This window comes from Atractosteus spatula, chromosome 5, assembly GCF_055471065.1.
Source record: "Atractosteus spatula isolate fAtrSpa1 chromosome 5, fAtrSpa1.hap1, whole genome shotgun sequence".
NCBI lineage: Eukaryota > Metazoa > Chordata > Actinopteri > Semionotiformes > Lepisosteidae > Atractosteus > Atractosteus spatula.
Genome location: NC_142710.1, coordinates 10,016,070 through 10,034,828, shown reverse-complemented (window position 1 = coordinate 10,034,828; position 18,759 = coordinate 10,016,070). Strand labels below are relative to the sequence as shown.

General features: G+C 45.6%; 1 protein-coding gene across 3 annotated transcripts in view; it reads left to right on the top strand.

Annotated features, from left to right (window-relative positions):
* Positions 1 to 12,725: 12,725 nt before the first annotated feature.
* Positions 12,726 to 18,759, top strand: part of LOC148834039 (E3 ubiquitin-protein ligase TRIM39-like) — a 35,857-nt gene continuing 29,823 nt past the window's right edge. For all 3 annotated transcript variants that reach the window (XM_088917569.1, XM_088917567.1, XM_088917570.1), the window contains exons 1-5: positions 12,726 to 13,402; positions 14,537 to 14,632; positions 14,778 to 15,011; positions 15,138 to 15,297; positions 15,619 to 15,678. In XM_088917569.1, the coding sequence (XP_088773695.1) occupies positions 12,812 to 13,402; positions 14,537 to 14,632; positions 14,778 to 15,011; positions 15,138 to 15,297; positions 15,619 to 15,678 (1,141 nt within the window). In that variant the 5' untranslated portion in view covers positions 12,726 to 12,811. The remainder of the gene's footprint in view (positions 13,403 to 14,536; positions 14,633 to 14,777; positions 15,012 to 15,137; positions 15,298 to 15,618; positions 15,679 to 18,759) is intronic.

The window sequence follows — 18,759 nt, the reverse complement described above, 5'->3', positions numbered from 1 at the left end:
TGATTAAGGTCGCTGCCTTTCATCTAAAACCCTACTTGAATCCTTCTAAACTAAAAATCAGTGTTAGTGAGTTCTAAATAAAGAGGTATCCAGGTAACAGTGAAACGGGCGGACAGTCTGGGGAGATCGCCCGTTTTCCATGTAAATAGTTCCCTGGTTCCGCACCCCTTGGTGTTTCTCTCGCTCTCTCTCGGGTCACCTGATCATTAGCTCGAAAGATTTGAGTGCTTTGTGTATATTCTAATGGTAGTGGGGGCAGGGTGTGTGGGAACAGGTTTGGTTGAAATTGCATTGGAGATCTATGTTCTTCACACCTGAAACATTTTCTCTGAAAGCATTTTCTTCGCTGTTTAACCGATCTTGTTACAGCATGTTACAGTTTACTATTATTAACCATATTAATTTTAAGTGCTTAATGTAAAATCTTGTAAAAATATATTTTCATTGTTCAAATATACATTAAGTCTGACTATCATATAATAAGTTAAATACAAAACTAAAGAAAAAATAGGGTTAAATATAATTCAAAATATTTTGCTAACAATGTTAACTGTTTATGAATAATAAAATGTATTAGCTAAGGAGTAGGATGGCACAGTTGTTAGTATGTTTTTTGTTTTGTTTCTTTTTCATAAATACAACAGTAGTACCTGATGTCTCAGTGGCTTTCAAAATTAAATTATGCATGCAAACCTGTGAACTAGAAAGATAACTAAGATATCCATCCATTTATAATGGTGGCAAAGTGGTTAGCATTGCTATCTTGCAGCAGTGGGGTCCTAGGTTCAATTCCTGCCATCCTGTGTGTGTGGGGTTTACATGTTCTCTCTGGGTTACATGGTTTTTCTCCATATGTGTGATATGACTCCCTCTCGCACTCCAAAACATACTGGTAAGTTAATTAGTTTATGGGAAACCTGGCCCTGGTCTGTGTGTGTTTGTGTCTGTCTGTCCTGTGATGGACTGGCGCTATGTCCAGGGTGTATTCTGCCTTGTGTCCGTTGCTTACTGGGATAGGCTCCAAATCGTCTGTACTGGATAAAGAGATTAGAAATGGAAGTAAAGGCACTGTGTGGATGGAACTATACACAGTGTTAGAAACCCACTATGAAATGGCAGCATCTCACTGAGAATAAAATATTTTTTACTGCTGGCTTAAGGAAACAGCCTTTCCACCTCTCTTGCACATCAGTATCCATACCTAGTTATTTAAACAAATTGCCTCTAATTATAAACATCTTAATATGCTGGCTCTGTGGATCCGCATCAGCTATGTTTGCCCATTCCTTCAATTCATGTGCATCCAACACACAGTTCAATGCCAGCAACTACACATAATCTAAAATACAATCCTTATTTCAGTATCTATGTAAACATATAGTCTGTTAACTTCATCATCTTCATCAAAAGTATGCCTAACCCCATTAGGAAGTGTTCTTGTTATAAGTGTATTCCTCAGCTTTCCCCAAACTATCTTCTTCTTGCCAACATCTCTAGTCTTTTATCCTGCAATAACTCAGCCAACACTTAAATCTCCAAAAGCTGCTTGTGTTAATTTCTTTAAATCACAAATATCATGTGTAAATACTGGCCATGTAATACTCTGCATTGTGGAATAATAGTTTATTTTAAAGGGAACTAGAGAAACTAAGAACTAGAGAAATCAAGAAAGGCTTTTTTTCTAGAATTAATAAATGCACATCCTGTTCACTGGGGAAATTAAATCCACACTGAGCAATCTTCAATATGTTCAGAATATGACAGCAAGAATCCTATCAGGGATGCATTACACCTGTTTTCAAGTCCTTGCACTGGTTACCTATCAGATTTCGAGTCAACTTCAAAATCCTTATCCTCCTTATATACTGTCCTACAACTGGTATTATTGATCTCCGAATTATTGTACTTGACATGACTTCATTCAGCCTTTCCTGAACATCTATGACAGGCAGAGAGAGTGCTGTTTCTGGTGCGATCTTTTACAGCTGACATTTCACTGTTTTAAACGAACAAGAAATTAGATTGCTCATAAATCACTTATTCTATATAAACACAGCGTAATTGCCCTCCGAAAATCTTCTTTTTCTTGTTCGTTTTAGAGACCTTGATCGAAACTGATTTTAGATGTCAGAAAGAATTTATTTTCTCTGTATTTCCTACATTGCTTTGTCAAGATTTTAACTTTATATCTAACTTTATATCTAGGCTCAGATTTCAACTATAAATCGTACAGTAATTAATAGCAGTAAATACTGATGTTTATACATAAAAAAGTCATGCCTTGGAGTATAGACCCCCAAAGGAATGCCATAGACTCAAACTGCAAAATAAACACATACAGAAAGAAAGTATTTGTATTGTAATTGCAAATCCTGGTACTGTATGAGTGATTGGTATGACTTTCCTCATTACAAATCTCTTATTAGAATTTAAATTTCTCTGTAACTCCAGGTCAGAACAGAGAAAATGTAACTGCCTTAAGGAGTTTACGATTATGAAAAATAGAAGGATAAGCATGATACGTATGTCTTCTGTCATTTTCTAAGTCATGTTACTGAGCACCAAATCTTATTGAGAATATGAATCCATTTAAGGTTTATACCATTAAAGTAACGGTTTATTCCATGCTGAAAATGTTTGTACCAGACTTTTTTGAGGCCTGTTTAATTGTGTCTGAAGTCTGATGTTGTAAATTTTATTGTTAAAAAGATCCATGAAAATGTCACTACTAAAGTTAGCTGGTACTGTTGGTACTGTAAGTGGCAAGTAGAGCTCATATTTTAGATTTTGTGTAGTTGCTAGCGTTGAACTGTGTGTTGGATGCACATGAATGAAGCGACGGACACAAGGCAGAATACACCCTGGACATAGCGCCAGTCCATCACAGGACAGACACAAACACACACACACCAGGGCCACTTTAAATCTAACCTCAGAACCTTTCTTTTCAGAAGACTTAGTGTCTGTATCTGCTTCATTTTCTAATTTTGGTAGCACCTCTACCTGCTTGTCTTTCTTATATGCATTTACTTTGTAATCTGTGGTCCTTTTATCTGTTTTTACATCTACTGTATTGCTTTGAGATGCAACCTTTAATGGTGATATATCAAATAAAGTTTTTTATTATTGTTATAGGGAAACATGATCAGATTGTCCCTGGTTCAGAAAAAAAAGATCTAAAGTATACTAGTTTGTCACTCTTCTAATTCCCTTTGCTAAATGACTTTTCATACTAATCTGATCAATCTAACTGCCAGTTTTCTGTGCTTTCTCTATCCTGCTAGATTTGCAATTATTCTGAAAATTTTCATCTTGAAATAACTCATTTCTAAATACCTTTTTCACTGTTAACATCTTGCAGCAACTCTGCGACAAAATATACACTCTGACAGTTCATCCTGCTACCAACATTAAATAAAACAAATCTTAAGATTTCTATATTTATGTCTTTATTTAGTGGTTTCATTAGTGACAAAGGCTAAACTTTCTTGGAAAAATGTCTTTTATGTGTTGCGGAAAAAACTGACTTGCTTTAACAAAATGTTTACAAATCCTTTCACCTGGCATTTTCGTAGTTAGAAATTATGGAGCGCTCTATTAAAAGCAAGGGAGTTTTTATGTCCGTTGCAGTTCTTTTGCAACATGAATATAATTATATCGTTATTAATTTCTTGAGATACGCGATTCCATATTATATTCCCTTTTAATCAAATTCTAAAAGTATGCTTGTTGACTCCGGTATCGCGGTAGTTAAAGACTTCGATGCTTAAAATGTTTAGGGAGAAATGGAATACTGGTGTGTATGTTTTCTTTAAAGTACCGATACCAGCCATATACTGTATGTTTAAGTTCCAAAATTAATATCGTTTATGGACTTCACACGCGTTGCAGTATGCTCCTATTCTTTTTATGCTCAGGCACAAAGTAAAAGGGGATGCTTCATATTGCTTGACTAATTTTAAAAACTAAGTTAGAAATGCAGACGCTCCCTCGGTGCGCTGCTCTGGTGCGCCGGCTCTTACACAGTGCCTGTCTGCCGTAAGCGTTACAATATACATACCCAACACTGCTTGTACCCATCTGTCATGCAAATAAAACACCTTGAATTGAATTGAATTGAGGGGAGAGGGGGGGAATACTAAAGCCAATACTGGCTCAATACCCTCGATGGGCTTTGACGTGCTAATGCGTTGGTTTAAGAGTCCGGGTGTGGCAGGCTTCCAATGTCAACTCGACTCGATTGGAAGACAATGAACATATTTTGTGATATTTAGAAATATAAATTTGTTTGGTGCGAGTGAGGTTTTATTTAATCTCTGACCAAGGGAAACGTTTCATTTTTTCAAAGAAATGTTTGTTAAAAAATTAAGTCATAGTTCTATGGGATTCAATCACAGACCATGTGACATGGGAGTCACGAAACTACTGTAACACACAGCGCCACCAGATTTAATAACGCAATAAAAACGCTATAAAATAATGTGACTAGGCACAGAAAAAGTTTACAGCACAGTACGATAATAAATGCTGACCATGACTTTAGAAGCATAAATTACCTTACACTCAATTTAAACACAAGCTGTCTTTCTGTATGAACCTCTAAGCTGGTTCATACAGAAAATGTAGAAATGCATTAGCCTGATTATGATTAAAAAACACATAATTAAACACGCGTTTGCGATTTAAATCAGAACACGATTTAAATCAATATAAATGTTTATATTGTAACGCATACTGTCCAGCCTCCATTTCTCTATAAAAATTTACTCTGTTGCACACACACACACAATAGAAGGAGGAACCGCTGTCAGAAGGGAAGATATGTTCAAAATATCGCAAATATCGATCATGTTGCGATATTTTGAAATATAAAAGTCAATTGATTGTCCATAATATCGCTATTCTATTTTTTCGAAGAAATGTTTGTTAAAAGAAAAGTCCGGTACCAGCTGGATTTGAACACACAACCTACCAGTTGCTAGGCACGCACCTAGACCAGTCGGCTACAACACAGCTCGCATGAACAGGCAGGCGAAACAGCCCTACACAGCCCTGTCGCAGCACACGAATACCATTATTAAATTCCTTAGATACGCGATTCCATATTCTATTCCCTTTTAATCAAATTCTAAAAGTATGCTTGTTGACTCCGGTATCACGTTAGTTAAAGACTTCAAAGCTTAAAATGTTTAGGGAGAAATGGAATACTGGTGTGTATTTTTTTCTTTAAAGTACCAAGACCAGCTATATACTGTATGTTTATGTTCCAAAATTAATATCGTTTATGGCTTTCACACGCGTTACAGTATGCTCCTATTCTTTTTATGCTCAGCTACTAAGATTTCCCTTCATTGGTAAATTCAATATCTACAACGGGCACAGCAAAGACGTTTTTACTGTAAGTCTTTCTACGACAGACCAACGGACCACGAGTGCCCCTGTCGGTCAACCAATCACTTACTGCGGTGCCACGCGTCATCTTGCGTCATACTGAGCGACGTCACCTGCGGTACGTGTCTGTGACGCACACTTTGAATGGCTGCATCTGTATGTTATTGTTTTTACAGTGACTATGATCAGCACATTTTGCACACACCTGTGTATTTATTCATTGTTATTTATTTTGTTGTCTTTTGTTTTATAACTACTCCGATGTCTGTTTTTGCTTGTCTTGGGCTGGACTGCTGTAACACATCAATGTCCCCACGGGATCAATAAAGTCTCCTCTATCTATCTATCTCGGCCGCCTGCGCGATTCGCCCCTCCCACGGCCGCTGGGACGAGGAACTAGGCGTAGCGCGACAGAGCGGCTCACACCGAGGACCGGCGCTGAGCGGGGAGGGAGGGGGAACCGTGCTGGAGGACCAGGCGGGCCGGGGGTGTGGTGGGGGAGACGCGCTCTGAGACGCGGTCTCGCTGGACTCGGGCTTCTGCCTCTTCCGCTGCCGTGCCTGCCCGTCGGGGGGTGTCGTCTGTGAGGACCCCTGTGCGGCTCTGTGAGGGGGCCGGGGTGTGGCTGGAAGTATCGGCAGCGTTTCAATTCCCCGGGTCGCCGTCTGGGCGAGAACAGCGGGTTATTAAACCGGCCGGAAGACAAACGCAGCTGAACAAAATCGCTCGGCGACAGCTCGTCGGATGATCTCCGGGCGGCCCCATGCGCAGCGTCCATCGCCTGTACCTGCGGGTCAATCTGTCCTCAGATCCAGACTGAAGACCCACTACTGCAGCCTAGTCTACTCACAGCTGACATCATAGCCTGTACCTACGAGTCAATCTGTCCTCAGATCCAGACTGAAGACCTACTACTGCAGCCTAGTCTACTCACAGCTGACATCATAGCCTGTACCTACGAGTCAATCTGTCCTCAGATCCAGACTGAAGACCTACTACTGCAGCCTAGTCTACTCACAGCTAACATCATAGCCTGTACCTGCGGGTCAATCTGTCCTCAGATCCAGACTGAAGACCCATGACTGCAGCCTAGTCTACTCACAGCTGACATCATAGCCTGTACCTACGAGTCAATCTGTCCTCAGATCCAGACTGAAGACCCATGACTGCAGCCTAGTCTACTCACAGCTGACATCATAGCCTGTACCTACGAGTCAATCTGTCCTCAGATCCAGACTGAAGACCTACTACTGCAGCCTAGTCTACTCACAGCTGACATCATAGCCTGTACCTACGAGTCAATCTGTCCTCAGATCCAGACTGAAGACCCATGACTGCAGCCTAGTCTACTCACAGCTGACATCATAGCCTGTACCTACGAGTCAATCTGTCCTCAGATCCAGACTGAAGACCTACTACTGCAGCCTAGTCTACTCACAGCTGACATCATAGCCTGTACCCGCGAGTCAATCTGTCCTCAGATCCAGACTGAAGACCCATGACTGCAGCCTAGAATACTCACAGCTGACATCATAGCCTGTACCTGCGAGTCAATCTGTCCTCAGATCCAGACTGAAGACCCATGATTGCAGCCTAGTCTACTCACAGCTGACATCATAGCCTGTACCTACGAGTCAAACTGTCCTCAGATCCAGACTGAAGACCCATTACTGCAGCCTAGTCTACTCACAGCTGACATCATAGCCTGTACCTACGGGTCAATCTGTCCTCAGATCCAGACCGAAGACCCATGACTGCAGCCTAGTCTACTCACAGCTGACATCATAGCTTGTACCTACGAGTCAATCTGTCCTCAGATCCAGACTGAAGATCTACTACTGCAGCCTAGTCTACTCACAGCTGACATCATAGCCTGTACCTACGAGTCAATCTGTCCTCAGATCCAGACTGAAGACCCATGACTGCAGCCTAGTCTACTCACAGCTGACATCATAGCCTGTACCTACGGGTCAATCTGTCCTCAGATCCAGACCGAAGACCCATGACTGCAGCCTAGTCTACTCACAGCTGACATCATAGCCTGTACCTACGAGTCAATCTGTCCTCAGATCCAGACTGAAGATCTACTACTGCAGCCTAGTCTACTCACAGCTGACATCATAGCCTGTACCTACGAGTCAATCTGTCCTCACATCCAGACTGAAGACCCATGACTGCAGCCTAGTCTACTCACAGCTGACATCATAGCCTGTACCTGCTAGTCAATCTGTCCTCAGATCCAGACTGAAGACCCATGACTGCAGCCTAGTCTACTCACAGCTGACATCATAGCCTGTACCTGCGGGTCAAACTGTCCTCAGATCCAGACTGAAGACCCATGACTGCAGCCTAGTCTACTCACAGCTGACATCATAGCCTGTACCTACGGGTCAATCTGTCCTCAGATCCAGACTGAAGACCCACTACTGCAGCCTAGTCTACTCACAGCTGACATCATAGCCTGTACCTACGAGTCAATCTGTCCTCAGATCCAGACTGAAGACCTCCTACTGCAGCCTAGTCTACTCACAGCTGACATCATAGCCTGTACCTGCGAGTCAATCTGTCCTCAGATCCAGACTGAAGACCCATGACTGCAGCCTAGTCTACTCACAGCTGACATCATAGCCTGTACCTGCGAGTCAATCTGTCCTCAGATCCAGACTGAAGACCTACTACTGCAGCCTAGTCTACTCACAGCTGACATCATAGCCTGTACCTACGAGTCAATCTGTCCTCAGATCCAGACTGAAGACCTACTACTGCAGCCTAGTCTACTCACAGCTGACATCATAGCCTGTACCTGCGAGTCAATCTGTCCTCAGATCCAGACTGAAGACCCATGACTGCAGCCTAGTCTACTCACAGCTGACATCATAGCCTGTACCTGCGAGTCAATCTGTCCTCAGATCCAGACTGAAGACCTACTACTGCAGCCTAGTCTACTCACAGCTGACATTATAGCCTGCTGCAGCCATGGCTGCTGGTGCTGCTGTACAGGCCATTGTGTGTCTGTGTTGGCCCACCAGGCAGATACATCTGTTCTGACCAGACTATCCTATTCTCCTCCCCACGTCTGGATGGCACCCAGGCTGGGCACCATCTGAGCTGGATGCTGCATCACTGCCATGGATCCAAGAGGGACATCGTTGATATAGCTGTCGTTTAGGAGGATTTACTGGTCCACAGAGATCTGCATGGAGTACTGACACACAGAAGACATGATGGATGGATTAATACCCTCATTCATTTATTCCTTTTTTAATTCTATAATGTTAGCATGCCCAGAGGGGTTGGGCAGCCAGCTGACCTTGGACCCCCAGAGGATTTTTTCTCTCCTTACTGAGGGGTTTGTGGTTTCTCTCCTCCGTTGTCTCCTGGTCTTTTCTGTCCTGTGTTCACAACTTGAGGGTCACTTGCTATGTTAAGCACCTGGGGGCAACCTCGCTGTGAAAGGCACTATATAAAAACACCTTGAAATGAATGGAATATTCTGTCAAGATGAACAACACGAGTGCTTGTGCCTAGTGCTCTGCTGCTCTAAAATGATAGATTATACGGTCGCATCGCCGCCGCCGCCGCCGCCAACCTGATTCTCTCAAAGTTATCGCTCTCAGGCTCTACTGCAGCAGCCCTGAGCGTCACACGATGAAGCGGTGCGGACGTCAGCTCTGTTTAATTTCATTTGAACTCGTCTGGATCATTCTGAAGTGATTTCGTCATGTGTACCCGTTCTTTCTATCTCGAGATGTTAGATGCTCTCTGGTTTGGATTGTATTTCTTTTGTTATCGTTTATGCAGAAAATTAAGAAAAAGACCGTTAGTGGTGGTGGTGGCGAGGGCGCAGACCCCCCTGAACCCCAAAAGCGCTACATCATTATATGGCTCTGCGGCTCAGGCCCTGCGCCTCCTTCAGGTGTGCAGTTCACAGCTGAAGAAAGGAAGAGGAGCTGTTACCTGTAGAAATTCCTTAACTTCCTTCATGTTGTCCTCAAAGACAAACTGCAGGCAGCACAGATAAAAAGACCATTACCTTTGCTGACCGCCCTGTCTCTCTCACACCTGAAGATGCTCCACAGCCGGGGCTGGAGAGAAACAGGGGTGTTCGGGGGAGGTGTGTCCCCCGGCTCCAAGTCCCTCTTACAAACTGCAGGGCCACGCCACTGACGACACGCAGGGCCCCTTTGACGCAGAAGAGCTACAGCAGGGAAACCGGCCGGCCGAACCCGTCTCTTTCCGGACCCTGGGCAGACGGCACAATCCGGGGAGGAGTGAGGAAAACAGGGGGAAAGAGGCAGGCAGGGGGCTGGAGGGAAACAGGGGCGTGTCCACGGTGTTCGGGGGAGGTGTGTCCGAGGCAAACTGTCCAAGGGAGTCCGAGGTGAATCCATGAGTGTAGCAATAGTCCAAGACTGGGTGATCCATCCTGACAGACGAACAGAGTTACAAGCCGGAGCGGGATCTGGCGGAGGGTCGGGGGAATAAAAGGGGGTCACGGGGCCAGACGCTCCCTCATCCCGGACCCAGAAGATCAGGACACCGTGATGAAGCCTGTGCCGCTGAGTCGCTCCTGGACTTCCGGGTGTCCATCTTCCACAGCTGAGCCCAGACTGGCAGGAACGCCTGGCTTGTACAGCAGGGTGGGCAGGAACCGGAGGCAGGTGCAGGAGATCAACACTAAACTAGGAAGGGCTGGAGCCTCCTTAAGAGGAGGGGTTTACGAGCGTGACAGGTGTTTGTATTAAGGATTCCATTTGCTTGTGGTTCTCTTCCTAAAAGAGGGAACTTGCTTGTGTTTTAGGATGCCTTTGTTGTAAAAGACTTGAGGACAAAATCCTGGCTTTTCCCAGGAGTACAGCCCTGAGATTCCAATTGGTTGTGACCAGACGACCTCTGAAAACGTCACACTGAACACCAGTGAATCTCAGCTGCAGGAGATACAGGAGGGACTTACTGTATCCAGACTGATTAACTTCTCAGAGGTGTTGACAAGAAAGTGGGTTTCCATCACAGCACAGGAGTACTGCTTTACACAAACAGTGGTGGGAGTGTGAAACAGGTTCCACAACCCCTAAGAGCAGTGGTTCTCAAACTGTGGTACGCGTACCGGCAGGGGTACGCGGAATGCCGCTAGGTGGTACGCCAAATGATCCTGGAACTGTGTCGTGTGCGCTGAAAAATCTGGATGGGATTTCATATTTTGTATTTTAATACGTGTCGAATACGCAGCCTACGTACTGCGATACAGTGCGCGCTAATACTTCAGTGGACACAAGAGATACTCTGTAATTCTATACCACTCTATAGGAATGCGTGCTACGGACGCAAGTGACCAATTGTATTTAAAAAAGCTACTTTATCTCCAGCAAATAAGGAGAAAGGAGAATGTGCGTGATTGTGGAACAATGCCAACGTTGTAAACACAGGAATGCATAGAAATACGTGCTACTAACGCAGGTAATCTTGTGAGCACAGGAAAGCGTGATAACAGAAAAATATTTAAGAACTGTTCTAAGTTAATTTGAGAAAAATACACCGTCTCTGTGTTTCGCTCCCATGCACATGAAATAAAAACTTTAAATAAATACGGAAATAAAAACGGAAACGCAGAAAAATGCAAGCTTGCAGATTGCTAAAGCAGGTAAGCTACAGTACACTATTTCTGAAGAACCTTATTTACCGTTGGCAAAAGAGCTGACACGTATTATGTGTGGAGAAAAAGCTGCTAAACAGCTCGACCTGCTGCCCCCCTCCCCCTGAAAGACACAGTCATTCATACAATTATTGAAATGAAGGATTATATCAAAAGTACACTGATAGAGCGTGTTAAGATGAGCAGATGTTTTTCACTGCAATTAGATGAGTCTGTAGTCGATTTGGCCAATTTGCTCGTTTACGTTAGATACGAGTTTGAGGGCATGTCCCATGAGGACTTTCTGTTCTGTAAACCGCTACCAACAGGAACTACAGGAGAGCATGTATTTCAGCTTCTGAATGAATTTATCGAAGAGAATGGCCTCGACTGGATAAAATGCATCTGAGTTTGTACAGACGGTGCTAGAGCAATGACAAGCCGACATAACGGTGTAGCTGCACGAATTAGAGAGGTTGCTCCAGAAATTAATGTACGCATTACAACATCCACCGCGAGACCTTTGCCGTCAAGAAAATGCCTGACGATTAAAATCTGTTAGACTCTGTTGTGAATTGTATCAAGGCTCAAAAATTAATTCACATCTGCTTTGCTCGACTAAACAGACTCACCCCTCTCACTGAAATGGTGCTTTTTTATTAGTTGTTGTTACTGTTTTTTTTCTGTAAAACACTTTGAGAAGCCACCTTTAAAGGCGCTATATCAAATAAAGTTTATTATTATAATATTTATTATATGTATGTATGAGTGTGTGTGCACGCGCGCTCATGTTGGTCATTGAGAATTTCTGGGGTTCCTATGAGATGATGATGTAGGTGGTACTTGGATGCTTTGGTTGGATTAGGGGTGGTACTTGGTCCAAAAAGTTTGAGAATCACTGCCTTAGAGTAACATGAGATGATCAGACTAATGAGTTTCTAGTAATTATCAGACACGCGGGGTGTTGTCAGTCCCTGTGGAAGGAAGGAGAGCTGCTGCACACAGAGATCAGGGGCTCGCTGTTGCGCTGGGTGGATGGAGATCACAATCACACCCACATGACACTGCCCTGTCCATCTGCTCCTCTAGCGTCTCTCGGGGGAGAGATGGGCTCGTGAGTCTCTGCAGCGCTCCGCAGGTCTGTGCGGCTCACAGGGGGGTCACTGCGCAGGTGAAGCACGAAGCCCTGGACATACCCTGCTGGCCCACACGCTGCAGGGCAGAGCCAGACAGCAGGCTGGGCTCACTGGCCTGGAGAGAGAGACACAGCAGGCTGGACTGCTCGCAGTAAGAGCTCACACCCGGACAGTGAAATCCTCTGCACCATGTGGAGCTGTGACACCCCTCTGTCACAACACAGCTGGAGGAGATCCTGGAGCCAAATAACTCCCAACGATTAAACAGCTGGATGGGCCAGCTGGCCTCCTCTTGTCTGTCACCATCATGCTCTGATCTTCTCATGTTGTGTGAGCGAGTTAGTATTTTATTGTTTTGATTATTGGGAACACAAACAACTGGATTGACTTCACCTGAGCAGGTACTGACATCGACGTTTATTAAAAAAACTTTAAAAAAAACAAAGCCGTTTCATAACTGCAGCTCTAAACCACACCCCCTGACAACCCTAATCACACCCCTAACAACCACACCCCCTAATAATCACACCCCTGCAGCTCTGTGCAGATCCAGGAAGTGAAACTCAGAGATCAGTTTCGTTTTACTAGAAACAGCCTCACTGCAGCTCCGTCTCTACTGCTCCTCTCTGTGTAGGTTTTACTTGTCAGAAAAATGGCAGAAGGCACTTCTCCATTTTCTCAGGACCAGTTCAGCTGCTCAGTGTGTCTGGATTTGCTGAAGGATCCAGTGACTCTGCTCTGTGGACACAGTTACTGTAAGGACTGTATTAAGAACTGCTGGGATCAGGAAGATCAGACTGGGATCTACAGCTGCCCCCAGTGCAGACAGACGTTTACCCCAAGACCTGATCTTCACAGAAACACCATCCTGGCTGAAGTGGTGGAGAAACTGAAGGAGACAGGGTGCAGTGGCCCTCCTCCTGCTCACAGTCCTGCTGGCCCTGGAGATGTGCTGTGTGATGTCTGCACTGGGAGACAGAGGGGAGCTGTGAAATCCTGTCTGGTGTGTCTGGCCTCTTACTGTCAGACTCACCTCCAGCCTCACTATGAATCTCCTGCTTTCAAGAAACACAAGCTGGTTGAGGCCACAGGACAACTGCAGGAGAAGATCTGCTCCACTCATGACAAACTGCTGGAGTTCTATTGCCGTACTGACCAGAAGTGTGTTTGTTATCTCTGTCTACTGGATGAACACAGAGGCCATGATACTGTCTCAGCTGCAGCAGGAAGGACAGAGAAACAGGTGAGGACTTTGTGTCTGTTCATAAAGTGTCTAGTATAAGATGTAAAAAGGATATTTAGGATATTTGGAGGCTTTAAGTGATCTCTGGACTGTATTTACTGTATCTGTAATGCTGGATCTCCACTGTTGAGTCCTGCTCATGTACTCAGCTGTGATCCACAGTGGTTGTGTCTCTGAAGTGTCTCCTGTTCTTCTGTCTGTTGTTCATTATCTCGTCCTCCTCTCCTTCACTGTTTCCCTCTTTACTGTCCTCATGAAGCACCAGTGAACCTGTACAACTGCACACAGCACACTCAACACCTCTAGAACAGACTGCACCCTCATTAATGCACAACACACTCAACACCTCTAGAACAGACTGCACCCTCATTAATGAAGTCCTGCTTTAATTTCAGCACAATAGTATTATTATTTATAATAATAAACTCTATTTTTATATACGCTGGGCTCTCATGGAGTCAATCTGACACAGAACATGTTTCCTTTTGTCCTCTGAAATGATCTGCCTGGTCCAGAACCTCATCCAGCGGTCAAGCATGTCAGCCACAGTGTCTCCTCTGAGCACTCTGAGAAACTAGTGGCAGCAAGGCTCATCAGCACTGCTGTAGTCCTCTGTTTTGAGATGCCGAGAGCAGTCAGGACACTACTGTATATTGAGATGAATGAAATCTGAAATCTCTAGATCATGAAGGAACAAGTAATAGGTTTATTCTTCTTCAGGTGTGAGAAGGCTCCACGGCTGAAACGTTGTGTTTTCTTTCTTCTTTTTTTTCAGTATGGAATAAACCTATTGCTTGTTCCTTTGCAGCCTACGCATGCTGACGCAGCTCCCCACCTGAACTATCTCTAGATGATGTTTTATATATCATTTGAAACACAATTATCTTCTTTTTACATTTCACCTCACATACAGATGTGCAGACCCAGGTGTCAGGTGTCTGCTGCGCTGCACACGCTGCCGGTGTAGATTAGACATGAAACAGGAGCATGTCAGACAGGACCAGGAAACACATCTCGTGTGGATAAGACATCAGGGATACAGAGTGTGGATTTCCCAGGGTGACTCTAAGGGGTGTCTCTGTGATGTGATTCTCTTACAGCAGAAATGTCCTGAGTGTCTCTGTTTCTCCACAGAAGCAGCTGGGGGAGACACAGACACAAACCCAGCAGAGACTCCAGGAGAGAGAGAAGGAGCTGCAGGAGCTGAGACAGGCTGTGGAGTCACTCAGAGTGGGTATTCACCAGATGAGTGGACACACAGACACACATTTCCACAGCTGGACACTGGACAGTACCCTTTGGAAACAGAGCATACAGCATAATGTAGTTTGAGTGTTTTCCTGTGCAATAATCCACTGTGTGTCTCCTCCCTCAGAGCTCTGCACGCACAGCAGTACAGGACACTGACAGGATCTTTACTGAGCTGATCCGCTCCATTGAGAGAACACGCTCTAAGGTCACACAGCTGATCAGAGCTCAAGAGAGGGCTGCAGTGAGTCAGGCTGAAGGACTTCTAGAGAGACTGGAGAAGGAGATCGCTGAGCTGAAGAGGAGAGACTCTGAGCTGAACCAGCTCTCACACACAGAGGATCACATCCATTTCCTCCAGGTAACATCACTGCTCTGTGACTCTGCAGTACAGAAGGGTGTCTCTCACACAGAGCTGCTCCTGGCTTCTCCCCAGGAATGTGTGTTGTGTTTGACTGGAAACTCCTCTTTCTCTTCCCTGCTGCAGGATTTCCAGTCTGTCTGTGTCCCTCCTGGAGCTGGAGACTCACCCAGCACCCCTGTCCGTCCACACTTCTCTCCTGAGGCAGTGAGGAGAGCTGTCTCTGGACTGAAAGAGCGACTGGAGGATCTCTGCAAGAAGGAATCAATAAAGATTTCCACAACAGGTTAGTAGAGAAACACACTGATGTCTTTCTGGACAGCTTATATATTTCCTGTTTCTCTCTTATATTGTCAATGGATTTTCTGTGCAGTGGCTGTATTTATCAGAGCAGCTTATCAGTCAATGATTCAAATTCTAGGTGAAATATCTTAAAATCTCCAGTCTCACAAATCTTTATGACAGTAAGTGTGTTGTTATATTGTGCTGTATATAGTTTAACAGGAACGTTTTAATAGGGGCTACAGTCCCAGTCCAGTAGAACATGTTATTCCTGTTACTCTGTTACTGCAGCCCTGATGAGACATTTCTCTGTGTGTCTCCCCAGTGACTGAAGTCTACAGTCTGCTGACTCCAGAGCCCGGGTCCAGAGCAGAGCTTTTACACTGTGAGTCTGTTTTCGCAACAGTTCCCCCCTGAAATATACCTGGAGCTCAAACACACAGCAGGAACAGTGATACAGAAACGGATACACACTCTGACACACACACTGATTCACACTCTGATACATGCTGATACACGTCTGAATTCAGAAAGTCAAGCTTGCAGACAGTCACTCTGTGTGGATCAGAGACACACTGTGTCAAACACACAGATGGACACAGAAGTTCCAGTGGGTGTAGTTTATTTAAGAAAATGCACTTTATTACATCAATGTGCAGTGCACAGTGCTTACAGAGAATACAATTCTGACAACAACTCTTCTACAGAATTTAAATCGTCTCAAAAAGAGTGATTGTCCATTATCAATCATTCTATTTTGCAAGTGGTCAGTGAGGCTGGTTCACACAATAAGAGCCCCTCCAAGCCTCCTGGGTGTTACCACTGGCTGCAGTCCTGGCTTTGAAACTGCGATTGTCCATTTCTCAACAGGAGCACTAAGGAACAGTTTTTCTGGGTTTTCTTCAGCCCTCAATACTGTGCAGTGCTCTGATGAAACAGTTCAGCAGTTCAGGAGTCGTATAGAAACCAATGCTCTCAGACAGCGGACGTGAGGCGTCCTGGTGCTAGGCGGGTCTCAGGACATCCGAACGTCAATGGTGAGCCAAGGGGAATGAGAGACCCGGAAATATATATCTCCAGAGAGAGAGAGACACCGGAATGACAGCAAAGCACAAGAAACTAGGGTCAGGACAAAGTAGGAGCTCCCTCTGGCTGCAGAGGCCATGACAGTACCCCCTCCCCTTCATGGGCGGCTCCTGACGCCCATACAAATAAGCTGGGGGGAGGAAAAACCTCATTTACCTGAAAGGAAACCTCTGGGAGTCCATGGCTGAGAGCTACCCACTCCTCCAGGGTAGAAACCTTTATTGGGTAGAGGAAGGGGGGGCTGGGGTAGTGCTCCGGAGACATAAAACTAAAAAAAGGCAAGTAAACAAGCACAAACAACGACAGAAATAAACCTGGGAGACCAGGGTAACAAACCACAATAAACAGATAGGAACCAAGAGTTCTACAACACAGGGGACAGGGGGACCAGAGAGAAGGGGAAACCAGGAAGTGAAAAAAGCAAAACACCAGGCAGAAACAAACAAAAGGACAAAAACCCGGGAAAAATACCGCAGACTGGGCAATAGGCACCTTCAACATTCTATCACTGATATCGGAGTGGACAACCCGAGGAAAGCCAGGCACACGGCCCGCTCACAGGCACAGGAGTCGGAAAAAGAATCTCGCGATTAGAATAGGAGAGCTGAGAGAAAAAAAAAGCCCAGGGGAAAAAAAACTGTGGAAAAACAAAAAAGCGCCGCTCGCAGGGTCAGTAGGAGGCTCAGCGTTCTGTCACGGATGTCGGAGGGGACAAATCGTGGAGAGGCAGGAGAGTGAAAAAGACCCTATGCGTAGTGGTGGGACAGGGGTTAGCCTGGGCTCAGCTGTTCAGGAGTCGTATAGAAACCAATGCTCTCAGGCAGCGGACGTGGGGCGACCTGGTGCTGGGCGGGTCTCAGGACATCCGAACGTCAATGATGAGCGAAGGGGAATGAGAGACCCGGACATATATATCCCCAGAGACAGAGACACCAGAAGGATAGCAAACCACAGGAAACTAGGGACAGGACAGAGTAGGAGCGCCCTTTGGCTGCAGAGGCCATGACACCTCTCTGGTCACCAGCTCTGGTGCACAGTCATCCAGCTGAGGGCCTTCAGCTTGTTGTCTAGTCCTCTGGGTTGAGTCTTTACCCAGGATTCCCATGGGATCGTCAGCCCCTCCCCGGTGACCTGTAGGATCATCTGTCTCTCCCTGGTGACTAGTTCCTCCCTTCTCTTCCTTGTATAGTGCCTTTTGTTGGTGCAGAGCTCTGGCTGTCTCATGGCCTCATACCTCCTAGTAGGTCTCCGGTCAGTTTTCTGCTTTAGGACTAGTGTTTGACACCGGATCAGATGCTTCACTGGGAGGGAGAACCACAGCCTGACAAAGTACTGAGAATTGTGACCGATGGGGTCCAGCCCCTAGTGACAGAGGTTGCAGAAGAAGATGCAGTGGAGTTTCAGGGGGAAATTCGGCACATCTCTCCCCCTTCCTCACTGTCTGGCACATCTGGTTCCTTGTGATGTACTCGTACCTGTTCCACCATCCCTTGCAGCGCTTGTCTGAGTCTGGCTGACAGAGGGTACACCACGACCAGGTCAGCTAAAGCCAGCAGGGTGTCTGCCTTCAGCACCCTCACTTTCCCCATGAGAGTCAGTGTGCGAGTCCTCCACAGGCCCAGTTACACGTTGACCTTGACGGTCCTCTCTGTCCAGTTTATGTTGTTGTTGTCCTGGCTCTGGAATGAAACCACCAGTATCATTAGGGGCTCCATGCAAAGCTTGAGACCTGCTGGCGGCATGTTCCTGTCCCTCCAGGGTCCAAAGAGCTTGCCCTTACTCTTTCTGTTTATTAGCCTCAAGTCTGAGGCTCTGCAGTACTGCTCCCTGACCTGCAGCCCACTCTGCAACCCCCTGTCTGAAATCAGGAACAGCGTCATGTGTACTGGGAGATCATGAGGACTTCCCCTGTGCCTCTGCCTACAGCTCTATAATGAGAACATAGAGAAGAGGAGAAAGAGGACACTCTTGTCCTACTCCAGATTCCAGGGGGATTAAATCCCAAAGATGTCTGTTCATGTTGACCCTACTGCCCACTTCAGAGTACAGCATCTCTGTCCAGCAGCTGAAACTTTCTCAGAATCTGAAGTGCTCCAGCCCTCTGAACAGATAGCTGTGGTTTACTGTGTCGAAGGCTTTCTCCTGGTCCAGGCTCACCACCATCATGGCAACGTTCTGGTCCTCGGCCCAGGTGATGGCATCTCTGGTGAGCTGAAGGTTCCAGCTGACTTATCACCCTCCCACCCCACATGTCTGGTCACTGTTGATGAAGTGGGGCAGGGCGGTCCTCAGTCTAATGGCCAGTAGCTTGGACACGATCTTGATGTCCATGCAGAGCATCTTTTGAACCCCTCCTGAAGTGCTGAGAGATGACACCTTC